Source organism: Salmo salar, chromosome ssa13 (assembly GCF_905237065.1).
Source record: "Salmo salar chromosome ssa13, Ssal_v3.1, whole genome shotgun sequence".
In the NCBI taxonomy this organism is placed as follows: Eukaryota; Metazoa; Chordata; class Actinopteri; order Salmoniformes; family Salmonidae; genus Salmo; species Salmo salar.
Window position 1 is genome coordinate 111,697,779 of NC_059454.1, and position 27,880 is coordinate 111,725,658.

At 43.7% G+C, this 27,880-nt stretch overlaps 1 protein-coding gene across 1 annotated transcript in view; it reads right to left on the minus strand.

Annotated features, from left to right (window-relative positions):
• Nucleotides 1-27,880, minus strand: part of LOC106568587 (glutamate receptor ionotropic, NMDA 3A) — a 162,199-nt gene that overhangs the window by 91,061 nt on the left and 43,258 nt on the right. Inside the window, 6 exon segments of the mRNA XM_045692701.1 lie at nt 3,370-3,485; nt 11,922-12,067; nt 17,780-18,496; nt 18,498-18,635; nt 18,895-18,971; nt 18,974-19,089. Of these exon segments, the coding sequence (XP_045548657.1) occupies nt 3,370-3,485; nt 11,922-12,067; nt 17,780-18,496; nt 18,498-18,635; nt 18,895-18,971; nt 18,974-19,089 (1,310 nt within the window).

A 27,880-nucleotide genomic window follows, 5' to 3' on the forward strand; every position in this document is an offset into this window, starting at 1 on the left:
CTCCACAAGTCTGATTCATCCTTGGGAGCAATTTCCAAATGCCTGAAGGTACCACGTTTATCTTTACAAACAATAGTACACAAGTATAAATACCATGGGACCCCGCAGCCGTCATACCGCTCAGGAAGGAGAAACGTTCTGTCTCCTAGAGATGAACGTACTTTGGTGTGAAAAGTGCAAATCAATCCCGGAACAACTGTCACGTCCTGGCCAGTATAAGGTTAATTGTTTTTGTAGTTTGGTCAGGACGTGGCAGAGGGTATTTGTTTTATGTGGTTCGGGGTGGTGTGTTTGTGTAAAGGGTGTTTGATTTAGTATTTCCGGGTTTTTGGTTGATAGTCTAGTGTGTGTGTTTCTATGTTTGGTTAATTGGGGTTGGGACTCTCAGTTGAAGGCAGGTGTTGTCTATCTGCCTTTGATTGAGAGTCCCATATATTAGGGTGTGTTTGTGTGTGTGATTTGTGGGTGATTGTTCTGTGTTGAGCTTTGCTTTGCCAGACTGTTTGTTAGTTGTTCGTTTTTCGGTTTTGTTATTTTGTATGTTCATTTTTGAAGATAATTAAAAATCAAGATGAGCATTCACGTACCTGCTGCGTTTTGGTCCATTTCTACCAACAACAACTGTGACAACAACAGCAAAGGACCTTGTGAAGATGCTGGAGGAAACAGGTACAAAAGTATCTATATCTACAGTAAAACGAGTCCTATATCGTCATAACCTGAAAGGCCACTCAGCATGGAAGCCACTGCTCCAAAACCGGCATAAAAAAAAACAGACTACGGTTTGCAACTGCACATGGGGACAAAGATCGTACTTTTTGGAGAAATGTCCTCTGGTCTGATAAAACATAAATTGAACTGTTTGGCCATAATGACCATAATTGTGTTTGGAGGAAAAATGGGGAAGCTTGCAAGCCGAAGAACACCATCCCAACCGTGAAGCACGGGGGTGGCAGCATCATGTTGTAGGGGTGCTTTCCTGCAGGAGGGACTGGTGCACTTTCACATAATAGATGGCATCATGAGGATGGAAAATTATGTGGATATATTGAAGCAACATCTCAAGACATCAGTGAGGAAGTTAAAGCTTGGTCGCAAATTTATTTATCTGTTATTTTACCAGGTAAGTTGACTGAGAACACATTCTCATTTATAGCAACAACCTACGGTTACAGGGATGAATGAGCCAATTGTAAACTTATTAGGTGACTGTGATGGTTTGAGGGCAAGATTGAGAATTTAGCCAGGACACCAGGGTTAACACCCCTACTCTTACAATAAGTGCCATGGGATCTTTAATGACCTCAGAGAGTCAGGAGACCTGTTTAACATCCCATCTGAAAGGAAGCAGGACATTTCTAGACCAGAGGAAAGAATGCCTCCTACTGGCCCTCCAACACCACTTCCAGCAGTATCTGGTCTCCCATCCAGGGACTGACCAGGACCAAACCTGCTTAGCTTCAGAAGCAAGCCAACAGTCGAATTCAGGGTGGTATGCTGCTGGCTGTAAATGGGTCATTGGGGTCATTGTCCGTTTTGGTCTTCCAAACGGACAATGACCCCAAGGATACTTCCAAAGTTGTGGCAAAATGGCTTAAGGACAACAAAGTCAAGGTATTGGAGTGGCCATCACAAAGCCCTGACCTCAATCCTGTAGAAAATTTGAGGCAGAACTGAAAAAGTGTGTGCGAGCAAGGAGGCCTACAAACCTGACTCGGTTACATGAGCTCTGTCAGGAGGAATGGGCCAAAATTCACCCAACTTATTGTGGGAAGCTTGTGGAAGGCTACCCAAAACGTAAAAGTTAAACCACTTTAAGGCAATGCTACCAAATACTAATTGAGTGTATGTAAACTTCTGACGCACTGGGAATGTGATGAAAGAAATAAAAGCTGAAAAAAATAATTCTCTCTACTATTATTTTGACATTTCACATTCTTGAAATAAAGGTGTGATCCTAACTGACCAAAGACAGGGAATTTTTACTAGGATGAAATGTCAGGAATTGTGAAAAACGGAGTTTAAATCTACTTGGCTAAGGTGTATGTAAACTTCCGACTTCAACTGTATTATCTTTGTGCGGGCGCCCCGGGAAGATGCCACCCTGGGCGCCTATGCCTAAATCCGCCACTACCCCACAGGATGTAGAATTATAATTTGGTTTGAGTGAGAGCAAGTATAATTTAATTCAGTACAATTCAAAGAAATTCCACTCCGTTATTGAAGATGAGAGTTATATTGAATCTGACAGGTCACACTTCCAGATAGCAAAGAATATATCACTTTTCTCTGGAAACAATGTTCATAACCTCATTTAACCTTAGTGTAAATGGCTATTCTAAGCACTGAGTGTACAAAACATTAGGAACACCTTCCTACTATTGAGTCGTACCCCCTTTTGCCCTCAGCACAGCCTCAATTCGTTGGTGCGTGGACTGAAAGGTGTTGAAAGCATTCGACAGGGATGCTGGCCCATGTTGACTCCAATTCTTCCCACCGTTGTGTCAAGTTGAGCGTGAAAAACCCAGCAGCGTTGCAGTTCTTGACTCAATCCAGTGTGCCTGGTACCTACTACCATACCCCTTTCAAAGGCACCTAAATATTTTGTCTTGCCCATTCACCCTCTGAATGGCACACATACACATCCATGTCTCAGTTTTCTCAAGGCTTAAAAATCCTTCTGAAACCTGTCTCCTCCCCTTCATCTACAGTGGAATGAACAGGTGACATCAATAAGGGATCATAGCTTTCACCTCGATTCACCTGGTCAGCCAGTCTATGTCTTGGAAAAAGCAGGTTCTTAATGTTTTGTACACTCAGTGTATATTTCTACCAACCATTTCATTTGTTTGGCTTATTTTTTAAGGTTTTAGGGTCAACTTCAGGGTTGTAGGAATGCATTCTGGGAAATGTAGTATTTTCCACATATTGAACAAAATGTAAGTAATTAATGAAATAAAAATTAGAATTTTCTCATACAGGTATTGCTTTCCTTGATCATACACTTTGTCCTAAAAATAAATTACTTCATCAATATTTTAGATGCATGTATATAATGATATCTGTGATGTTTTCTGTGATTTCAATTCTATTTCCTTTAATTTAAATTATAATTGTATTTCTGTATTTTTGTTTAAAACTTAAATTCAAATTCAATTCAAATTCAAGAATTGAACTGGAATTTGATGCATTCAGATCTGAATTGAGCACAACCCTGGTGGGTACTATATCTATATATGTCTTACTATATTCTTGCTACCAGTGGTTCTATATCTAATGTGAAAAGGAGAGGAAACAGGGTGTTCCTGTCTGGTTCCTCTTTAGTATGGATATTAACATTAACACGTTATTTCATGTCAATATACTTGCCTTCAATCGCAAATGGTTTCCCCACAGTGAGTGTCTTGCATTCTGCATCTATAGACACCTCGTAGTCTAGTAAGGCCTTGTCCATGATGAAAGCATCAAGTTGCTGTGGATCATGCCTGAAACAACAGAAGAAGATTTACTACTGAATTGCACCTCTGTCTAACATTGACTAAAATGAAGGGATGATTCTTTTTTTTTCAATTCAAGTCAATTCAGCCTTTAAATTTAGATGTTCAAAAGACATCAAATTTGCTGTTTCATGTCCTGACTGATAGTTCAAGTGTGAGAATACTGATGTTCATATTTTTCAAGAAAAAAGGTTCCTAGCGCCCAAATGGGTTACCCAGTAAAAAGTGCTTAGTAATATATTGTGTTGGAAATCAATGACCCAAGCCCAGCTCAGTTAATCCCTGCCATTGTGTTGCTGAGTAATCATAACGCTTCAGCAAATGTACATTATACCAGGGGTGTTGGAAAACACAATGTAAGTAACCTAATTTATGTCCTGAATGCCTCTGCTGATCCTACAGCTATTGTATGCAGTAATCATGAGCCTATGAACCAGATGTATACTGTTAGCACTGAGGTGGTATACCCTAGTAGGAAGTCCACCGTGTGTAGCTCACCCTGGACTAATAAAAATAACCTGAGCATGTCTACCTCTGCTAAGCTTCCAAGTAAAGCAATGAAAACAATCAAGCATCCCAGAAAAGTGCTAAAATGGCCCTTATTAACATATGTAGCTTAAGAAACAAAGTTCATGAAATCTATAATTTGCTAGTAACAGATGATATTCATATTATGACAATCTCTGAAACTCACTTAGATAATACCTTTGATGATACAGTGGTAGCAATACATGGTTATAACATCTACAGAAAAGACAGAAATGCCAACGGAGGAGGTGTTGCGGTCTATATTCAGAATTAGATAAATTATATAAAGAATGATAGTAAAAATCTTTGGAGCACCTTAAATGAAATTCTGGGAAAAAAAGGCAAACTCAGCTCCATCGTTTATTGAATCAGATGGCTCATTCATCACAAAACCCACTTTATTGCCAACTGCTTTAATGATTTTTTTCTTGGCAAGATTAGCAAACTTAGGCATGACATGCTATCAATAAGCACTACACATCCAAGTACAACTGACCAAAGACAAGCATTGTAATTTTGAATGCCGTAAAGTGAGTGTGGAAGAGGTGGAACAAGCCTGACAACTTGACAACTTGAATAGAAAGTTACTGAGGATAATTGCGAATGATATTGCCACTCATATTTTGCCATATCTTCAATCTAAGCCTACTAGAAAGTGTGTACCCTCAGGCCCGGAGGAAAGCAAAAGTCATTCCGCTACCCAAGAATAGTAAAGCCCCCTTTACTGGCTCAAATAGATAACCAATCAGCCTGTTACCAACCCTTAGCAAACTTTGTGGAAAAAATGTGTTTGACCAGGTACAATGCTATTTTACAGTAAACAAATTGACAATAGTCTTTCAGCACGCTTATAGGGAAGGACATTCAACAAGCACAGCACTTACACAAATGACTGATGGTTGGCTGAGAGAAATTTATTATAAAAAGTTTGTGTGACTTTGGTGACTTCAGTGTGACTTTTGACATTATCGATCACAGTTTGCTCCTGGAAAAACGTATGTGTTATGGCTTTACACCCCCTGCTATAATGTGGATAAAGAGTTACCTGTCTAACAGAACACAGAGGGGGTTCTTTAATGGAAGCCTCTCCAACATAATCCAGGTAGAATCAGGAATTCCCCAGGGCAGCTGTCTAGGCCCCTTACTTTTTACAATCTTTACTAGTGACATGCCACTGGCTTTAAGTAAAGCCAGTGTGTCTATGATGTATGCGGGTGACTCAACACTATTCACATCAGCTACTACAGTGACTGAAATAACTGCAACACTTAACAAAGAGCTGCAATTAGCTTCATAATGGGTAGAAATGAATAAATTACTCTAAAAAAGCATGGTATTTGGGACAAGTCATTCACTTATCCCTTTATCTCAAACAAGTTTTGTAATGAATAATGTGTAAATTGAGCAAGTTGAGGTGACTAAACTGTTTGGAGTAACCATAGGTTAGAAACTGTCATCGTCAAAACATGTTGATAGTAGCTAAGATGGGGGAGAAGTCTGTCCATAATAAAGAACTGCTCTGCCTTCTTAACAACACTAACAACAAGGCTGGTCCTACAGGCCCTAGTTTTGTCACACCTGGACTACTGTTCAGTCATGTGGTCAGGTGCCACATAGAGGGATTTAGGAAAATTACAATTGGCTCAGAACAGGGCAGCACGGCTGGCCCTTAAATGTACACTGAGAGCTAACATTAATAATATGCATGTCAATCTCTCATGGGTCAAAGTGGAGGAGAGATTGACTTCATCACTACTTGTTTTAGTAAGAAGTGTTGACAAGCTGAATGTCATGAGCTGTCTGTTTAAACTACTGGCACACCCATGCATACCCCACAAGACATGCCACCAAAAGTCTCTTCACAGTCCCCAAGTCCAGAACAGACTATGGGAGGCGCACAGTACTACATAGAGCCATGACTACATGGAACTCTATTCCACATCAGGTAACTGATGCAGCAGTAGAATCAGATTTAAAAAACAGATAAAAATTCACCTTATGGAACAGTCGGGATGTGAAGAGACACACACAGGTAGAAACACAGGCATACACACATGTACATTGTAATAATTTTGTATGGTGATATAAAACATTTTGTATTATAGATGTGCAGTGGTCTATTGATGTTATATGATGTACTGTTTTATCTTTTGTTTTATGTGTGATGTAAGTGTCTTAATGTGTTTGGAAACCAGGAAGAGTAGCTGCTGCCTTGGCAGGAACTAATGGGGATCCATAATAAACCCCAGGAAGAGTTGCTGCTGCCTTGGCAGGAACTAATGGGGATACATAATAAACCCCAGGAAGACTAGCTGCTGCCTTTGCAGGAACAAATGGGGATCCATAATAAATACAAATACAAGCTATTAACACTAAATATATTAGTGCTGTTTTTGAATGAAACCCAGACAAGCAGACGCAGTCTGCAATTCCTTATCAAAATGAATGGATCTTAACACTGCAAAGCAAGTGCCAGTCTTTCCATAGAATAGTCCTCTCCTCTCGCACAATGAGAGAAAGATATTGTATATTCCGTCAACCCGATCTCAGCGCCCAGCTCCATTACCTCGGCTCTGCTCTGCTCCACAGAAGATGTGAGATGACTTGAGAAACAGTTTCAGATTTCAAAAAGAAAAAAGTGAACAAAGCACAGGGCCACTAATGCTGTTACTCACTTCCGGAAGTATAGTTTGATATTGATGATGCCTGGAGACAGTTTCAGATTGGGTAGCAGAGTTGGAGACAGTTTCAGATTGGGTAGCAGAGTTGGAGACAGTTTCAGATTGGGTAGCAGAGTTGGAGACAGTTTCAGATTGGGTAGCAGAGTTGAAAAATGGACAGTTTCAGATTGGGTAGCAGAGTTGGAGACAGTTTCAGATTGGGTAGCAGAGTTGGAGACAGTTTCAGATTGGGTAGCAGAGTTGGAGACAGTTTCAGATTGGGTAGCAGAGTTGGAGACAGTTTCAGATTGGGTAGCAGAGTTGGAGACAGTTTCAGATTGGGTAGCAGAGTTGGAGACAGTTTCAGATTGGGTAGCAGAGTTGGAGACAGTTTCAGATTGGGTAGCAGAGTTGGAGACAGTTTCAGATTGGGTAGCAGAGTTGGAGACAGTTTCAGATTGGGTAGCAGAGTTGAAGACAGTTTCAGATTGGTTGGACAGGATCAAAAGGACGGGGTGGATAGATTACCACCCCAGTCGACCTGGGTTTCAACTTTATCTGTTTGAACTAAATATACCAATAGAAAAGTTAAAAAAAAAACCTGCAAAATACCATTCTAGACAGATTCAAGCTCTCCAGACGGACTCAAGACAACTCCATGCCGACTCAAGCCAACTCCATGCCGACTCAAGCCAACTCCAGGCAGATTCAAGCTAATTCTAAAAGGATTAACCCAGAAGCGTCTAACTCTGTCTAAATTGTGGGGGGGAAGGGGGGGGGGCGGTTCTACTAAGCTAAATGGAATTGTTTTAAGAAGGTCATACAAAGGATAATTTAGCTATTTGATTTAGAGTTTGAAGACCCCTTGAAGTATGAAAAATATATATTAAACAAGTATTTGATGAAAAATGCATTGAATAACAGATAGTTTTTTTTTGCAATATATGATTTAAAATTTGAAGACCCCTTTTTTGCAATATTTGAAGACCCCTTGAAGTATAAAAAAATATATATTAAACAAGTATTTGATGAAAAACGCACCCTTTATTTTTGGCACTAAACAGTCTCCATATATACCTACAGACAAGTCTTGTGAGGCCTGTGGGAAGAGCAAAATGACTGACATGTACGTGCTTGTGAGATTCTCACCTTTCCACAGAGTGATCATATTAGTGTGTAGTCCAAAATGTTCATACACTGTACACAGAAGTTGGCAGATCGGCTGTACCAACTACAGATGAGTCCCAAGACGCTTGTGAGGGGGTCATAGAGCAAAATGGAGAATACTTGTCACATCCTGACCATTGAGTGCTCTTATTTTTTATGGTTGAGTAGGTCAGGGCGTGACTGGGGGGTTTATCTAGTTTCTTTTTTCTAAGTTGTGTTCTAGTTTCTTTTTTCTATGTTGGGGTTTTTGTATGATTCACAATTAGAGGCAGCTGGTCATCGTTGTCTCTAATTGGGGATCATATTTAAGTAGTTGTTTTTCCCACCAGTGTTTGTGGGAGATTATTTTGAGTTAGTGCATGTTGCACCTCTGTCGTCACGGTTTGTTGTTTGTTTATAGTTTGTTTGGCTAGGTTTCCCAATGTAATAAAGATGTGGAACGCTGCGCCTTGGTCCGTTCCTACACACAGTCGTGACAATACTGTTGTGTTCGTGAGAGTCTCATCTTTTCATGGAGGGGTCGTAATATGTAGGCCAAACCATTCGGACACTACAGATAATTTTGTGAGAAGACCGATTTTCAGGATGTCTCATGGTCTGACAAACACCGGTCTAACTCTGTCACCTTTCACCGCAGATGCGGAAGTATGACATAAGCAGATGCGGTGGATTGAAACTTATCCAATGCAAAAAATATATCTCTCAAGCATAAACTGACAGATTTTTATGGGGACTTTTGTATTATGCTAATTTGATCTACGTGGGAGTGCTGACATCGGCCTTAGGGGGTTTTAACTGGCACCAGTCAGGCACCGTGTTATGCGGTGATGCGTACGGTGCGCATTCACAGCCCGGTGTGCTCGTTGCCGGCTCCCCACATTTGCCGGGCTAAAATGAGCATTCAGCCAGGACGGGTTGTGCTGGCTCAGCGCTCCTGGGCTCCAGTACGCCTCCTCGGTCCAGGATATCCTGCGCCAGCTCTACGCACTGTGTCGCCAGTGCGCCTACACAGCCCAGTGTGTCCTGTGCCAGCACCCCGCACTTGCCAGGCTAAAGTGAGCATCCAGCCAGGACGGGTTGTGCTAGCCCTATGCTCCAGACCTCCAGTGCGCCTCCACGCACCCGGTCTCCAGTGCGTCTCTCCAGCCTGGTACTCAAAGCCAACGCTCAAAGGCAGACTCAAGCAAACTCCAGGCAGACTCAAGCCAACGCTCAAAGTCACAAAAGGCAGACTCAAGCCAATGCTCAACAGCAGAGTCAAGCCAACACTCAAAGTATTTGAGTAAATGTTATGTTTCTGGAGTAACATTGAGCATTTGGCTTGAGTATTTACATTACTAATCTTACATGTATATACTGTATTCTATTCTACTGTATCTTAGTATATGCCGCTCTGACATTGCTTGTCCAAATATTTAATATTACTCATTAAAGGGTTTTCTAAATGTTTACTATTTTCTACATTGTAGAATAATAGTGAAGACATCAAAACTAAGAAATAACACATATGGTGTCATGTAGTAACCAACAAAGTGTTAAACAAATCAAAATATATTTTATATTCTTCAAAGTAGCTACCCTTTGTCTTGATAACAGCTTTGCACACTCTTGGCATTCTCTCAACCAGCTTCACCTGGAATTCTTTTCAAACAGTCTTGAAGGAGTTCCCACATATGCTGAGCAGTTGTTGGCTGCTTTTCATTCACTCTGCGGTCCGACTCATCCCAAACCATCTCAATTGGGTTGAGGTGGGCGGGTGACTGTGGAGGCCAGGTCATCTGATGCAGCACTCCATCACTCTCCTTCTTGGTCAAATAGCCCTTACACAGCCTGGAGGTGTGTTGTGTAATTGTCCTGCTGAAAAACAAATGACAGTCCCACTAAGCGCAAATGAGATGGGATGGGGTATCGCTGCAGAATGTTTTTGCAGGAAAGCAACCCCAAACCATCACACCTCCTCCTCCATGCTTCACCGTGGGAACCAAACATGCGAAGATCATCCGTTCACCTACTTTGAGTCTCACAAAGACACGGCGGTTGGAACCAACAATCTCAAATTTGGACATATCAGACCAAGGACAGATTTCCACCACTCTAATGTCCATTGCTCGTGTTTCATGGCCCAAGCAGGTAGAGAGAATGCCAAGAATGTGCAAATATGTCATCAAGGAAAAGGGTGGCTACTTTGAAGAATATAAAATATAAAATATATTGTAATTTGTTTATCACTTATTTATTTACTACATGATTCCATATGTGTTATTTCATAGACCTTTATTCCTGACAGCTAAAGATCCAAGAGCATCTGCTGTGGTAAATGCATGATCATTGAGAAGTGAGATACAGTTGTAGCCTGTGTTACAGGCTGACTACACCGCTCACTTCGTGTGCGCGAGCGTTGCAAAATAAATTTAGAAATCTGTTATTCAAATATTGCACCCACAATGCTCGCACGCGCCAATGAGTGTCTGCGTTGCCAAGGACTAAAATAGAAGTCAGTTCTATTTCTGACGCAGACCGCGCTGCAAGTCCTGCCTCTCCCATCTCCTCATTGGTTTATAGAAACAAGTACCCAATCTCCTCATTGGTTATACCCACGTGGGTGACTGAATGACGAACAAGGTCAGTGGTGGTAATGCACCTAATTTATGAAAGTTGCCAATCGCAATATAAAGTCAAGAGAAGAAAAAGCCTAGAAGGAGGAGAGATGACTAGAAACGATTCAGTTGACCGTTTTTTGTGTGGATTAATTGTCAGAGTAGAGGACCTTGTGCTTTTCAGGTAAAATAACAACTCAATGTTTATATCCCAAGACAAATTAGGTAGCAACAGCAAGCTAGCTAAATAGGACAAATTAGCTAGCAAGTGCAAATCTCAGATAACATTAACATGGTGTAGCTTTGTGGGCGGTTACCTACGGATCTGCAGTCTGAGGTGTAGCTTTGTGGGCGGTTACCTACGGATCTGCAGTCTGAGGTGTAGCTTTGTGGGCGGTTACCTACGGATCTGCAGTCTCAGTTGTAGCTTTGTGGGCGATTACCTACGGATCTGCAGTCTGAGGTAACATTAACATGGTGTAGGTTGTTTAACTAGAGCGCTGGCCACAGACTTTGTAAATCTGTCTCTCTTTGTCAGAGTATTTTATGTGGGACTTTCTGACATATTCAAAACAGTTATGAAGTCTCCCATTGCCGGTATTATGTCTGTACTGGGGCGGCAGGTAGCCTAGTGGTTAGAGCGTTGTGCCAGTAACCGAAAGGTTACTTGATCGAATCCCTGGACTGACAAGGTAAAAATCTGTCATTGTGCCCCTGAACAAGGCAGTGAATCCACTATTCCTTGTAAATAAGAATTTGTTCTTAACTGACTTTCCGAGTTAAATAAAATACTGTATAATATTGGTACCTGTGTTAAAGCTGTGATGAGTCAGTATTGTTTAATCTTGGTACCCGTGTTAAAGCTGTGATGAGTCAGTATTGTTTAATCTTGGTACCCGTGTTAAAGCTGTGATGAGTCAGTATTGTTTAATCTTGGTACCCGTGTTAAAGCTGTGATGAGTCAGTATTGTTTAATGTTAAAGCTGTGATGAGTCAGTATTGTTTAATCTTGGTACCCGTGTTAAAGCTGTAATGAGTCAGTATTGTTTAATCTTGGTACCCGTGTTAAAGCTGTGATGAGTCAGTATTGTTTAATTGGTCGGTTAAAGCTGTGATGAGTCAGTATTGTTTAATCTTGGTACCCGTGTTAAAGCTGTGATGAGTCAGTATTGTTTAATGTTAAAGCTGTGATGAGTCAGTATTGTTTAATCTTGGTACCCGTGTTAAAGCTGTGATGAGTCAGTATTGTTTAATCTTGGTACCCGTGTTAAAGCTGTGATGAGTCAGTATTGTTTAATCTTGGTACCCGTGTTAAAGCTGTGATGAGTCAGTATTGTTTAATCTTGGTACCCGTGTTAAAGCTGTGATGAGTCAGTATTGTTTAATGTTAAAGCTGTGATGAGTCAGTATTGTATAATCTTGGTACCCGTGTTAAAGCTGTAATGAGTCAGTATTGTATAGTCATGACTCACTTCAGATGTTCTATTCCACCTGGGGTTGCTGGAACGTTGTACCGTCTCATGTAGTCGTGCATCTCTGGAAAGCTTTTCTTCAGGTAATCCTCGGCACTGCTCTCCCGGACCGTGGCGAAGCGGAACCCCTGTGACGGGTGATGGAGCTGGAAGAACAGAAAATATGGAACTGTTACTGTGGTCTCTAACCTCCTGGAACTGTTACTGTGGTCTCTAACCTCCTGGAACTGTTACTGTGGTCTCTAACCTCCTGGAACTGTTACTGTGGTCTCTAACCTCCTGGAACTGTTACTGGGGTCTCTCTAACCTCCTGGAACTGTTACTGTGGTCTCTAACCTCCTGGAACTGTTACTGTGGTCTCTAACCTCCTGGAACTGTTACTGTGGTCTCTAACCTCCTGGAACTGTTACTGTGGTCTCTAACCTCCTGGAACTGTTACTGTGGTCTCTAACCTCCTGGAACTGTTACTGTGGCCTCTAACCTCCTGGAACTGTTACTGTGGTCTCTAACCTCCTGGAACTGTTACTGTGGTCTCTAACCTCCTGGAACTGTTACTGTGGTCTCTAACCTCCTGGAACTGTTACTGTGGTCTCTAACCTCCTGGAACTGTTACTGTGGTCTCTAACCTCCTGGAACTGTTACTGTGGACTCTAACCTCCTGGAACTGTTACTGTGATCTCTAACCTCCTGGAACTGTTACAGAGCTCTCTCACCTCCTGGAACTGTTAGAGAGCTTTCCCACCTCCTGGAACTGTTAGAGAGCTTTCCCACCTCCTGGAACTGTTAGAGAGCTCTCCCACCTCCTGGAACTGTTAGAGAGCTTTCCCACCTCCTGGAACTGTTAGAGAGCTTTCCCACCTCCTGGAACTGTTAGAGAGCTTTCCCACCTCCTGGAACTGTTAGAGAGCTTTCCCACCTCCTGGAACTGTTAGAGAGCTTTCCCACCTCCTGGAACTGTTAGAGAGCTTTCCCATACCTACATCTAAACTTACTGTCTGGTGTTCTTTTAATTTCTTATTAGTGGTGCTTTTATATCTGACCTTTTGTTTTATAGTACTACTGATATTGATTACTGTATTGTTGGGAAAGAGCAAGAAAGGCTTCACTGTACTAGTGCACGTGACAATAGCAACTTTGAACTAAACTGTGATTATAATTGTTTTATTTTTTAGAGGAGTTGGGTTGTCCCACTGCTTTCATATTGTTTAGACAAGGACGGTGAAAGACAGACGGGAAATATAAGAGGAGGGGGTGTGCTAGAAAAGCATGAGGTCGGACTCAAACCCACTTTCACACTGTTACATGGTACCACAGCCGTGGGAAGTAAGGGTGCTGAGAGAGCAGCAGCACCCCTCAAAAATATTAATACAATTATTCTTTGTTGTTGAAAAATGTATTTTTTCACTAAAGTAGCGCACTGAGCCTTTACTAGTCCTGTATTAGCTGTACTAGTCTCCCCTCAGTCCTGTACTAGTCTCTCCTCAGTCCTGTACTAGTCTCCCCTCAGTCCTGTACTAGTCTCCCCTCAGTCCTGTACTAGTCTCCCCTCAGTCCTGTATTAGCTGTACTAGTCTCCCCTCAGTCCTGTATTAGCTGTACTAGTCTCCCCTCAGTCCTGTACTAGTCTCCCCTCAGTCCTGTATTAGCTGTACTAGTCTCCCCTCAGCCCTGTATTAGCTGTACTAGTCTCCACTCAGTCCTGTACTAGTCTCCCCTAAGCCCTGTACTAGTCTCCCCTCAGTCCTGTACTAGTCTCCCCTCAGTCCTGTACTAGTCTCCCCTCAGCCCTGTACTAGTCTCCCCTCAGCCCTGTACTAGTCTCCCCTCAGTCCTGTATTAGCTGTACTAGTCTCCCCTCAGCCCTGTACTAGTCTCCCCTCAGTCCTGTATTAGTCTCCCCTCAGTCCTGTACTAGTCTCCCCTCAGTCCTGTATTAGTCTCCCCTCAGTCCTGTACTAGTCTCCCCTCAGTAATGTATTAGCTGTACTAGTCTCCCCTCAGCCCTGTATTAGCTGTACTAGTCTCTCCTCAGTCCTGTACTAGTCTCCCCTCAGTCCTGTATTAGCTGTACTAGTCTCCCCTCAGTCCTGTATTAGCTGTACTAGTCTCCCCTCAGTCCTGTACTAGTCTCCCCTCAGTCCTGTACTAGTCTCCCCTCAGTCCTGTATTAGCTGTACTAGTCTCCCCTCAGTCCTGTATTAGCTGTACTGGTCTCTCCTCAGTCCTGTACTAGTCTCCCCTCAGTCCTGTATTAGCTGTACTAGTCTCCCCTCAGTCCTGTATTAGCTGTACTAGTCTCCCCTCAGTCCTGTACTAGTCTCCCCTCAGTCCTGTACTAGTCTCCCCTCAGTCCTGTATTAGCTGTACTAGTCTCCCCTCAGTCCTGTACTAGTCTCCCCTCAGTCCTGTACTAGTCTCCCCTCAGTCCTGTACTAGTCTCCCCTCAGTCCTGTATTAGCTGTACTAGTCTCCCCTCAGTCCTGTACTAGTCTCCCCTCAGCCCTGTACTAGTCTCCCCTCAGCCCTGTATTAGCTGTATTAGTCTCCCCTCAGTCCTGTACTAGTCTCCCCTCAGTCCTGTACTAGTCTCCCCTCAGTCCTGTACTAGTCTCCCCTCAGTCCTGTACTAGTCTCCCCTCAGCCCTGTACTAGTCTCCCCTCAGCCCTGTATTAGCTGTATTAGTCTCCCCTCAGTCCTGTACTAGTCTCCCCTCAGTCCTGTACTAGTCTCCCCTCAGCCCTGTACTAGTCTCCCCTCAGCCCTGTATTAGCTGTACTAGTCTCCCCTCAGTCCTGTACTAGTCTCCCCTCAGTCCTGTACTAGTCTCCCCTCAGTCCTGTACTAGTCTCCCCTCAGTCCTGTACTAGTCTCCCCTCAGTCCTGTACTAGTCTCCCCTCAGCCCTGTACTAGTCTCCCCTCAGCCCTGTATTAGCTGTATTAGTCTCCCCTCAGTCCTGTACTAGTCTCCCCTCAGTCCTGTACTAGTCTCCCCTCAGCCCTGTACTAGTCTCCCCTCAGCCCTGTATTAGCTGTACTAGTCTCCCCTCAGTCCTGTACTAGTCTCCCCTCAGTCCTGTACTAGTCTCCCCTCAGTCCTGTACTAGTCACCCCTCAGTCCTGTACTAGTCTCCCCTCAGTCCTGTACTAGTCTCCCCTCAGTCCTGTATTAGCTGTACTAGTCTCCCCTCAGTCCTGTACTAGTCTCCCCTCAGTCCTGTACTAGTCTCCCCTCAGTCCTGTACTAGTCTCCCCTCAGTCCTGTACTAGTCTCCCCTCAGCCCTGTACTAGTCTCCCTTCAGCCCTGTATTAGCTGTACTAGTCTCCCCTCAGTCCTGTACTAGTCTCCCCTCAGTCCTGTACTAGTCTCCCCTCAGTCCTGTACTAGTCTCCCCTCAGTCCTGTACTAGTCTCCCCTCAGTCCTGTACTAGTCTCCCCTCAGTCCTGTATTAGCTGTACTAGTCTCCCCTCAGTCCTGTACTAGTCTCCCCTCAGTCCTGTACTAGTCTCCCCTCAGTCCTGTACTAGTCTCCCCTCAGCCCTGTACTAGTCTCCCCTCAGCCCTGTATTAGCTGTACTAGTCTCCCCTCAGTCCTGTACTAGTACTAGTCTCCCCTCAGCCCTGTATTAACTGTACTAGTCTCCCCTCAGTCATGTACTAGTCTCCCTCAGTCCTGTACTAGTCTCCCCTCAGCCCTGTACTAGTCTCCCCTCAGCCCTGTATTAGCTGTACTAGTCTCCCCTCAGTCCTGTACTAGTCTCCCCTCAGTCCTGTACTAGTCTCCCCTCAGCCCTGTACTAGTCTCCCCTCAGCCCTGTATTAGCTGTACTAGTCTCCCCTCAGTCCTGTACTAGTCTCCCCTCAGTCCTGTACTAGTCTCCCCTCAGTCCTGTATTAGCTGTACTAGTCTCCCCTCAGTCCTGTACTAGTCTCTCCTCAGTCCTGTACTAGTCTCCCCTCAGTCCTGTACTAGTCTCCCCTCAGCCCTGTATTAGCTGTACTAGTCTCCCCTCAGTCCTGTACTAGTCTCCCCTCAGTCCTGTACTAGTCTCCCCTCAGTCCTGTACTAGTCTCCCCTCAGTCCTGTACTAGTCTCCCCTCAGCCCTGTACTAGTCTCCCTTCAGCCCTGTATTAGCTGTACTAGTCTCCCCTCAGTCCTGTACTAGTCTCCCCTCAGTCCTGTACTAGTCTCCCCTCAGTCCTGTACTAGTCTCCCCTCAGTCCTGTACTAGTCTCCCCTCAGTCCTGTACTAGTCTCCCCTCAGTCCTGTACTAGTCTCCCCTCAGCCCTGTACTAGTCTCCCCTCAGCCCTGTATTAGCTGTACTAGTCTCCCCTCAGTCCTGTACTAGTACTAGTCTCCCCTCAGCCCTGTATTAACTGTACTAGTCTCCCCTCAGTCATGTACTAGTCTCCCTCAGTCCTGTACTAGTCTCCCCTCAGCCCTGTACTAGTCTCCCCTCAGTCCTGTATTAGCTGTACTAGTCTCCCCTCAGTCCTGTACTAGTCTCCCCTCAGTCCTGTACTAGTCTCCCCTCAGCCCTGTACTAGTCTCCCCTCAGCCCTGTATTAGCTGTACTAGTCTCCCCTCAGTCCTGTACTAGTCTCCCCTCAGTCCTGTACTAGTCTCCCCTCAGTCCTGTACTAGTCTCCCCTCAGTCCTGTACTAGTGTCCCCTCAGTCCTGTACTAGTCTCCCCTCAGTCCTGTATTAGCTGTACTAGTCTCCCCTCAGTCCTGTACTAGTCTCCCCTCAGTCCTGTATTAGCTGTACTAGTCTCCCCTCAGTCCTGTACTAGTCTCTCCTCAGTCCTGTACTAGTCTCCCCTCAGTCCTGTACTAGTCTCCCCTCAGTCCTGTACTAGTCTCCCCTCAGCCCTGTACTAGTCTCCCCTCAGCCCTGTATTAGCTGTACTAGTCTCCCCTCAGTCCTGTACTAGTCTCCCCTCAGTCCTGTACTAGTCTCCCCTCAGTCCTGTACTAGTCTCCCCTCAGCCCTGTACTAGTCTCCCCTCAGCCCTGTATTAGCTGTACTAGTCTCCCCTCAGTCCTGTACTAGTCTCCCCTCAGTCCTGTACTAGTCTCCCCTCAGTCCTGTACTAGTCTCCCCTCAGTCCTGTACTAGTCTCCCCTCAGTCCTGTACTAGTCTCCCCTCAGTCCTGTACTAGTCTCCCCTCAGCCCTGTACTAGTCTCCCCTCAGCCCTGTATTAGCTGTACTAGTCTCCCCTCAGTCCTGTACTAGTCTCCCCTCAGTCCTGTACTAGTCTCCCCTCAGCCCTGTACTAGTCTCCCCTCAGTCCTGTACTAGTCTCCCCTCAGTCCTGTACTAGTCTCCCCTCAGTCCTGTACTAGTCTCCCCTCAGTCCTGTACTAGTCTCCCCTCAGTCCTGTACTAGTCTCCCCTCAGTCCTGTACTAGTCTCCCCTCAGTCCTGTATTAGCTGTACTAGTCTCCCCTCAGTCCTGTACTAGTCTCCCCTCAGTCCTGTACTAGTCTCCCCTCAGTCCTGTACTAGTCTCCCCTCAGTCCTGTACTAGTCTCCCCTAAGCCCTGTACTAGTCTCCCCTCAGCCCTGTACTAGTCTCCCCTCAGCCCTGTACTAGTCTCCCCTCAGCCCTGTACTAGTCTCCCCTCAGTCCTGTACTAGTCTCCCCTCAGCCCTGTATTAGCTGTACTAACCCTAACCCTCGGCCTCACAACACCTTATGAACCCATCTTTCCATACTCACCAATAAGTCACCAATCACAAATGAGGAACTATTTATGTATGTATTACAAGTAGTACTCATCTAATATACCATTCATTTTTTTATCCCGTATTTGATAGGTGTTAAATACAGCTGAGATGTCCTTACCTTTGGATCGTGTATTCCTGAGAGTTGCTCGAAGGTCTTCTCCCCCACCATAACAGCGGCCAGATTGGCTGTGTAGGTGGACAGACAGAACAGGCAGAAGATAGCCCAGAGATTCATGAGGAACCGCCCCGTCCAGCACTTAGGAGGTTTAATGGCAGCTGTACGGCCAAACAGGATGGCATAGCAGACGTTCAGAGCCGAGGAGAAGGAGAACACCTTATCTCTGTTCCTGCCTCGCGGCGTCATCCCAAACGGACTGTTCCACTCGTAGATGGTCAGGAATACGGCAGTAACATGTAGAGAGACGAATATACCCAGCCACATAGACCAGTGCAGGGGCCACATGAAGGCCCCGATGGGCGCGGCCGTGTCCCGGGTCCGTACGAGGATGCCCAGAGAGGTGGAGAAGAACGGGGAGGTGAAGTCTATAACCCTGCTCCGGGCCGAGTTTATACTGAAGGATGTGACCGCCAGGTGGGCCGCTCCGCTGAGAAGATCTCCCACCAGCCCTGTCCAACGTCCGTTCTTAAACCCACCGTACTTGCCGTCGCCTACAATATACAGGTCGAAGTCAAATCCCATGTCCTCCGCTAGTTTCTCCAGTAGATCGATGCAGTAGCCGTAGCAACACTTCTTATACTCCACGGGGATGCTATCGTTAGGCCCCCGCATCTGGAGGAAGAGAGACTGGAGCAGGGCTGTGTTGTTAGTGAGGGGGGTTCAGGCAGAGCTGACCAGCGGGACAGAGACCGTCCTCATCCACCTCCCGGGTGAAGACGAACGGGTGTTCCACTAACGTCACCACCCGGAGGTGGAGCCTCGACGGGTGACGCCAGTCCCCTCTCTGGTGGGACGTCTAATCGTTAGACCAGGCAGCACAGTCCATAAGGGAGAGAGGGAGGGAGGGAGGGAGAGAGGGAGGGAGAGAGAGAGAGAGGGAGGGAGAGAGAGAGAGAGGGAAAAGGAAGGAAGGAGGAAGACGATATAATAGTAGTAGCAACAGCAGTATTAACATGTTTGGCATAAGTAAAGAGGTGGCAAGAAGTGGAATGATAGCACAAACACTGGTACCCAAGGCTACAACGACGTTTTGATATCATAGACATGTTGGTCACCTGTTTGTTGGTCCAGGCAGTGTAGTCCATGAGCACCCTGTCATGCTTCCATCGGCCCAGCCTGGTCCACATGGGGTTCCTATGGGGTCGTGTTGCAGGGACCAGATGAAGTGATGGCTTTCTGAGGAGATCACTGTCTCCTCCTGGGACGAGATGAAACCGCTCAGACCATCAAACGACGTGTTGGACAGAAACCTGCAAGGGGGGGGGGTTTAGGGTTAGTCCAGCACATAAAACCACTCAGATTATTCAGGTTAGGGTTAATGTCAGGTTAGGGTTAGTGTTAGGTTAGGGTTAGTGTCAGGTTAGGGTTAATGTCAGGTTAGGGTTAATGTCAGGTTAGGGTTAGTGTCAGGTTAGGGTTAGGTTAGGGTTAATGTTAGGTTAGGGTTAATGTTAGGTTAGGGTTAATGTCAGGTTAGGGTTAATGTTAGGTTAGGGTTAGTGTCAGGTTAGGGTTAATGTCAGGTTAGGGTTAATGTCAGGTTAGGGTTAGTGTCAGGTTAGGGTTAGGTTAGGGTTAATGTTAGGTTAGGGTTAATGTTAGGTTAGGGTTAATGTCAGGTTAGGGTTAATGTTAGGTTAGGGTTAGTGTCAGGTTAGGGTTAATGTCAGGTTAGGGTTAATGTCAGGTTAGGGTTAGTGTCAGGTTAGGGTTAGGTTAGGGTTAATGTTAGGTTAGGGTTAGTGTCAGGTTAGAGTTAATGTCAGGTTAGGGTTAGTGTCAGGTTAGGGTTAATGTCAGGTTAGGGTTAACGTCAGGTTAGGGTTAGTGTCAGGTTAGGGTTAATGTCAGGTTAGGGTTAATGTCAGGTTAATGTCAGGATAGGGTTAATGTCAAGTTAGGGGTAATGTCAGGTTAGGGTTAGTGTCAGGTTAATGTCAGATTAGGGTTAATGTCAAATTAGGGGTAATGTCAGGTTAGGGTTAGTGTCAGGTTAGGGTTAATGTCAGGTTAGGGTTAATGTCAGGTTAATGTCAGGATAGGGTTAGGGTTAGGGTTAATGTCAGGTTAGGGTTAGGGTTAATGTCAGGTTAGGGTTAGGGTTAGGGTTAATGTCAGGTTAGGGTTAATGTCAGGTTAGGGTTAATGTCAGGTTAGGGTAGTGTCAGGTTAGGGTTAGTGTCAGGTTAGGGTTAATGTCAGGTTAGGGTTAGTGTCAGGTTAGGGTTAATGTCAGGTTAGGGTTAGTGTCAGGTTAGGGTTAGTGTCAGGTTAGGGTCAGGTTAGGGTTAATGTTAGGTTAGGGTTAGTGTCATGTTAGGGTTAATGTCAGGTTAGGGTTAGTGTCAGGTTAGGGTTAATGTCAGGTTAGGGTAATGTCAGGTTAGGGTTAGTGTCAGGTTAGGGTTAATGTCAGGTTAGGGTTAATGTCAGGTTAATGTCAGGATAGGGTTAATGTCAAGTTAGGGGTAATGTCAGGTTAGGGTTAGTGTCAGGTTAATGTCAGGTTAGGGTTAATGTCAGGTTAGAGTTAATGTCAGGTTAGGGTTAGTGTCAGGTTAGGGTTAATGTCAGGTTAGGGTAAATGTCAGGTTAGGGTAAATGTCAGGTTAGGGTTAAAATCAGGTTAGGGTTAATGTCAGGTTAATGTCAGGTTAGGGTTAGTGTCAGGTTAGGTTTAATATCAGGTTAGGGTTAATGTCAGATTAGGGTTAGTGTCAGGTTAGTGTTAGGGTTAGTGTCAGGTTAGTGTCAGGTTAGGGTTAGTTTCAGGTTAGGGTTAATGTCAGGTTAGGGTTAGGGTCAGGTTAGGGTCAGGTTAGGGTTAATGTCAGGTTAGGGTTAATGTCAGGTTAACGTCAGGTTAGGGTCAGGGTCATGTTAGGGTTAATGTCAGGTTAGGGTTAGGGTCAGGTTAGGGTTAATGTCAGGTTAGGGTTAGTGTCAGGTTAGAGTTAATGTCAGGTTAGGGATAATGTCAGGTTAGGGTTAATGTCAGGTTCGGGTTAATGTCAGGTTAGGGTTAATGTCAGGTTAGGGTTAATGTCAGGTTAGGGTTAGTGTCAGGTTCGGGTTAATGTCAGGTTAGGGTTAATGTCAGGTTAGGGTTAATGTCAGGTTAGGGTTAGTGTCAGGTTAGGGTTAATATCAGGTTATGGTTAATGTCAGGTTAGGGTTAGTGTCAGGTTAGGGTTAGGGTTAATGTCAGGTTAGTGTCAGGTTAGGGTTAGGGTCAGGTTAGAGTTAATGTCAGGTTAGGGTTAATGTCAGGTTAGGGTTAATGTCAAGTTAGGGTTAGTGTCAGGTCAGGTTTAATGTCAGGTTAGGGTTAATGTCAGGTTAGTGTCAGGTTAGTGTCAGGTTAGGGTTAATGTCAGGTTAGTGTCAGGTTAGTGTCAGGTTAGGGTTAATGTCAGGTTAGTGTCAGGTTAATGTTAGGGTCAGGTTAGGGTTAATGTCATGTTAGGGTTAATGTCAGGTTAGGGTTAATGTCAGGTTAGGGTTAATGTCATGTTAATGTCACGTTAGGGTTAGTGTCAGGTTAGGGTTAATGTCAGGTTAATGTTATGGTCAGGTTAGGGTTAATGTCAGGTTAGGGTTAGGGTCAGGTTAATGTCAGGTTAGGGTTAATGTCAGGTTAGAGTTAATGTCAGGTTAGGGTTAGTGTCAGGTTAGGGTTAATGTCAGGTTAGGGTTAATGTCAGATTAGGGTTAGTGTCAGGTTAGTGTTAGGGTTAGTGTCAGGTTAGTGTCAGGTTAGGGTTAGTGTCAGGTTAGGGTTAATGTCAGGTTAGGGTTAGGGTCAGGTTAGGGTCAGGTTAGGGTTAATGTCAGGTTAGGGTTAATGTCAGGTTAACGTCAGGTTAGGGTCAGGGTCAGGTTAGGGTTAATGTCAGGTTAGGGTTAGGGTCAGGTTAGGGTTAATGTCAGGTTAGGGTTAGTGTCAGGTTAGAGTTAATGTCAGGTTAGGGTTATTGTCAGGTTAGGGTTAATGTCAGGTTCGGGTTAATGTCAGGTTAGGGTTAATGTCAGGTCAGGGTTAATGTCAGGTTAGGGTTAGTGTCAGGTTCGGGTTAATGTCAGGTTAGGGTTAATGTCAGGTTAGGGTTAATGTCAGGTTAGGGTTAGTGTCAGGTTAGGGTTAATATCAGGTTAGGGTTAATGTCAGGTTAGGGTTAGTGTCAGGTTAGAGTTAATGTCAGGTTAGGGTTATTGTCAGGTTAGGGTTAATGTCAGGTTCGGGTTAATGTCAGGTTAGGGTTAATGTCAGGTCAGGGTTAATGTCAGGTTAGGGTTAGTGTCAGGTTAGGGTTAATATCAGGTTAGGGTTAATGTCAGGTTAGGGTTAGTGTCAGGTTAGGGTTAATGTCAGGTTAGTGTCAGGTTAGGGTTAGGGTCAGGTTAGAGTTAATGTCAGGTTAGGGTTAGGGTCAGGTTACGGTTAATGTCAGGTTAGGGTTAGTTTCAGGTTAGGGTTAATGTCAGGTTAGGGTTAATGTCAGGTTAGGGTTAGTGTCAGGTTAGGGTTAGGGTCAGGTTAGGGTTAATGTCAGGTTAGGGTTAGGGTCAGGTTAGAGTTAATGTCAGGTTATGGTTAATGTCAGGTTAGGGTTAATGTCAGGTTAGGGTTAGTTTCAGGTTAGGGTTAATGTCAGGTTAGGGTTAATGTCAGGTTAGGGTTAGTGTCAGGTCAGGGTTAATGTCAGGTTAGTGTCAGGTTAGTGTCAGGTTAGGGTTAATGTCAGGTTAGTGTCAGGTTAGGGTTAGTGTCAGGTTAATGTTAGGGTCAGGTTAGGGTTAATGTCAGGTTAGGGTTAATGTCAGGTTAGGGTTAATGTCAGGTTAGGGTTAATGTCATGTTAATGTCAGGTTAGGGTTAGTGTCAGGTTAGGGTTAATGTCAGGTTAATGTTATGGTCAGGTTAGGGTTAATGTCAGGTTAGGGTTAGGGTCAGGTTAGGGTTAGTGTCAGGTTAGGGTTAATGTCAGGTTAGGGTTATGTCAGGTTAGGGTTAATGTCAGGTTAATGTCAGGTTAGGGTTAGTGTCAGGTTAGGGTTAGTGTAAGGTTAGGGTTAATGTCAGGTTAGGGTTAGTGTCAGGTTAGGGTTAATGTCAGGTTAGGGTTAGGTTAGGGTTAATGTCAGGTTAGGGTTAATGTCAGGTTAGTGTCAGGTTAGTGTCAGGTTAGGGTTAATGTCAGGTTAGTGTCAGGTTAGGGTTAGTGTCAGGTTAATGTTAGGGTCAGGTTAGGGTTAATGTCAGGTTAGGGTTAATGTCAGGTTAGGGTTAATGTCAGGTTAGGGTTAATGTCATGTTAATGTCAGGTTAGGGTTAGTGTCAGGTTAGGGTTAATGTCTGGTTAATGTTATGGTCAGGTTAGGGTTAATGTCAGGTTAGGGTTAATGTCAGGTTAATGTCAGGTTAGGGTTAGTGTCAGGTTAGGGTTAGTGTAAGGTTAGGGTTAATGTCAGGTTAGGGTTAGTGTCAGGTTAGGGTTAATGTCAGGTTAGGGTTAGGTTAAGGTTAATGTCAGGTTAGGGTTAATGTCAGGTTAATGTCAGGTTAGGGTTAGTGTCAGGTTAGGGTTAGTGTAAGGTTAGGGTTAATGTCAGGTTAGGGTTAGTGTCAGGTTAGGGTTAATGTCAGGTTAGGGTTAGGTTAGGGTTAATGTCAGGTTAGGGTTAATGTCAGGTTAGGGTTAGTGTCAGGTTAGGGTTAATGTCAGGTTAGGGTTAGGTTAGGGTTAATGTCAGGTTAGGGTTAATGTCAGGTTAGGGTTAATGTCAGGTTAGGGTTAGTGTCAGGTTAGGGTTAATGTCAGGTTAGGGTTAGTGTCAGGTTAGGGTAATGTCAGGTTAGGGTAATGTCAGGTTAGGGTTAATGTCAGGTTAGTGTTAATGTCAGGTTAGGGTTAGGTTAGGGTTAATGTCAGGTTAGTGTCAAGTTAGGGTTAGGGTTAGGTTAGAGTTAGGGTTAGGGTTAGGGTCAGGTTAGGGTTAGTGTCAGGGTAGGGTTAGGTTAGAGTTAGTGTTAGGTTTAAAGACAGGTGTAAAGATAAGCTACTGTGATGAGCTCTACACGGGACAAGACAGGTTCCTTCGGTGCCCATTTGGCAGTTTGACGAGGCCTGAACTCATGCCAGGACAGGCAAGCACAGGGTTCTGTCTGGTCAAACAGAACCAGCAGGGGGTCGGACCTGCTCCAGATCTGACAGATAATAAGGGGATCTCGCACACTGATGATAAAGACCATGAACAGCAGGTGTTACAGCCAGCTGTGTGTGAGCTGGAAGACCTTTCCTAAAAGATAATCGGTTCCTATTTCATTGTTCTCTTGCAAGCTGTGCTTTTATTTTTTTTTATTTTTTTTTTATTATGGCAAACTGTGCTGTTGGAGTGACCAGTTGGTGGGTAACCAACAGCTGACTTTACAGCTGTGTTTGTTTGTTTGTGTGTGTGTCTGTAATGTGTGTGTGTGTGTGTGTGTGTAATGTGTGTGTGTGTTAGTGTGTTTGTTTGTTGTGCTGGCTGCTACAGTTTAAATCTCCTCAGACCACAGGGAAGACAGAAATCTGACACAGTTCAAAAACTGTCAGGAAGGAACACTGCAGATAGCAGAATGTTTAGAAACACTGCAGATAGCAGAATGTTTAGGAACACTGCAGATAGCAGAATGTTTAGAAACACAGCAGATAGCAGAATGTTTATAAACACTGCAGATAGCAGAATGTTTATAAACACTGCAGATAGCAGAATGTTTAGGAACACAGCAGATAGCAGAATGTTTATAAACACTGCAGATAGCAGAATGTTTATAAACACTGCAGCTAGCAGAATGTTTAGGAACACTGCAGATAGCAGAATGTTTAGGAACACTGCAGATAGCAGAATGTTTATAAACACAGCAGATAGCAGAATGTTTATAAACACTGCAGATAGCAGAATGTTTAGGAACACTGCAGATAGCAGAATGTTTAGGAACACTGCAGATAGCAGAATGTTTAGGAACACTGCAGATAGCAGAATGTTTAGGAACACTGCAGATAGCAGAATGTTTAGGAACACTGCAGATAGCAGAATGTTTAGGAACACTGCAGATAGCAGAATGTTTATAAACACTGCAGATAGCAGAATGTTTAGGAACACTGCAGATAGCAGAATGTTTAGGAACACTGCAGATAGCAGAATGTTTATAAACACAGCAGAGAGCAGAATGTTTATAAACACAGCAGAGAGCAGAATGTTTATAAACACTGCAGATAGCAGAATGTTTATAAACACTGCAGATAGCAGAATGTTTAGGAACACAGCAGATAGCAGAATGTTTAGAAACACTGCAGATAGCAGAATGTTTAGGAACACTGCAGATAGCAGAATGTTTATAAACACTGCAGATAGCAGAATGTTTAGAAACACAGCAGATAGCAGAATGTTTAGGAACACTGCAGATAGCAGAATGTTTAGAAACACAGCAGATAGCAGAATGTTTAGAAACACAGCAGATAGCAGAATGTTTATAAACATGGCAGATAGCAGAATGTTTATAAACATGGCAGATAGCAGAATGTTTAGGAACACTGCAGATAGCAGAATGTTTAGGAACACTGCAGATAGCAGAATGTTTATAAACACAGCAGATAGCAGAATGTTTATGAACACTGCAGAGAGCAGAATGTTTAGAAACACTGCAGATAGCAGAATGTTTAGGAACACTGCAGATAGCAGAATGTTTATAAACACTGCAGATAGCAGAATGTTTAGGAACACTGCAGATAGCAGAATGTTTAGGAACACTGCAGATAGCAGAATGTTTATAAACACAGCAGATAGCAGAATGTTTATAAACACTGCAGATAGCAGAATGTTTATAAACACTGCAGATAGCAGAATGTTTAGGAACACTGCAGATAGCAGAATGTTTATGAACACTGCAGATAGCAGAATGTTTATAAACACTGCAGAGAGCAGAATGTTTATAAACACTGCAGATAGCAGAATGTTTAGGAACACTGCAGATAGCAGAATGTTTATAAACACAGCAGAGAGCAGAATGTTTATAAACACTGCAGATAGCAGAATGTTTATAAACACTGCAGATAGCAGAATGTTTAGGAACACAGCAGATAGCAGAATGTTTATAAACACAGCAGAGAGCAGAATGTTTATAAACACTGCAGATAGCAGAATGTTTATAAACACTGCAGATAGCAGAATGTTTAGGAACACAGCAGATAGCAGAATGTTTAGAAACACTGCAGATAGCAGAATGTTTAGAAACACAGCAGATAGCAGAATGTTTAGAAACACTGCAGAGAGCAGAATGTTTAGGAACACTGCAGATAGCAGAATGTTTAGGAACACTGCAGATAGCAGAATGTTTGGAAACACTGCAGATAGCAGAATGTTTAGAAACACAGCAGATAGCAGAATGTTTAGAAACACTGCAGATAGCAGAATGTTTAGGAACACTGCAGATAGCAGAATGTTTAGAAACACTGCAGATAACAGAATGTTTAGAAACACAGCAGATAGCAGAATGTTTAGAAACACTGCACCGAGCAGAATGTTTAGAAACACTGCAGATAGCAGAATGTTTAGGAACACAGCAGATAGCAGAATGTTTATAAACACTGCAGATAGCAGAATGTTTATAAACACTGCAGATAACAGAATGTTTAGAAACACAGCAGATAGCAGAATGTTTATAAACACGGCAGATAGCAGAATGTTTATAAACACTGCAGATAGCAGAATGTTTAGGAACACTGCAGATAGCAGAATGTTTAGGAACACTGCAGATAGCAGAATGTTTAGGAACACTGCAGATAGCAGAATGTTTAGAAACACTGCAGATAGCAGAATGTTTAGGAACACTGCAGATAGCAGAATGTTTAGGAACACTGCAGATAGCAGAATGTTTAGGAACACTGCAGATAGCAGAATGTTTGGAAACACTGCAGATAGCAGAATGTTTAGAAACACAGCAGATAGCAGAATGTTTAGAAACACTGCAGATAGCAGAATGTTTAGGAACACAGCAGACAGCAGAATGTTTAGAAACACTGCAGATAGCAGAATGTTTAGGAACACTGCAGATAGCAGAATGTTTAGGAACACTGCAGATAGCAGAATGTTTAGAAACACAGCAGATAGCAGAATGTTTAGAAACACAGCAGATAGCAGAATGTTTAGAAACACAGCAGATAGCAGAATGTTTAGAAACACAGCAGATAGCAGAATGTTTATAAACATGGCAGATAGCAGAATGTTTAGAAACATGGCAGATAGCAGAATATTTAGGAACACTGCAGATAGCAGAATGTTTGGAAACACTGCAGATAGCAGAATGTTTAGAAACACAGCAGATAGCAGAATGTTTAGAAACACAGCAGATAGCAGAATGTTTAGGAACACTGCAGATAGCAGAATGTTTAGAAACACAGCAGATAGCAGAATGTTTAGAAACACTGCAGATAGCAGAATGTTTATAAACACTGCAGATAGCAGAATGTTTAGAAACACTGCAGATAGCAGAATGTTTAGGAACACTGCAGATAGCAGAATGTTTAGAAACACCGCAGATAGCAGAATGTTTAGAAACACTGCAGATAGCAGAATGTTTAGAAACACAGCAGATAGCAGAATGTTTATAAACACAGCAGATAGCAGAATGTTTATAAACACGGCAGATAGCAGAATGTTTAGGAACACTGCAGATAGCAGAATGTTTATAAACACTGCAGATAACAGAATGTTTATAAACACGGCAGATAGCAGAATGTTAAGAAACACTGCAGATAGCAGAATGTTTATAAACACTGCAGATAGCAGAATTTTTATAAACACGGCAGATAGCAGAATGTTAAGAAACACTGCAGATAGCAGAATGTTTATAAACACGGCAGATAGCAGAATGTTAAGAAACACTGCAGATAGCAGAATGTTTATAAACACTGCAGATAGCAGAATGTTTAGAAACACTGCAGATAGCAGAATGTTTATAAACACGGCAGATAGCAGAATGTTTAGAAACACAGCAGA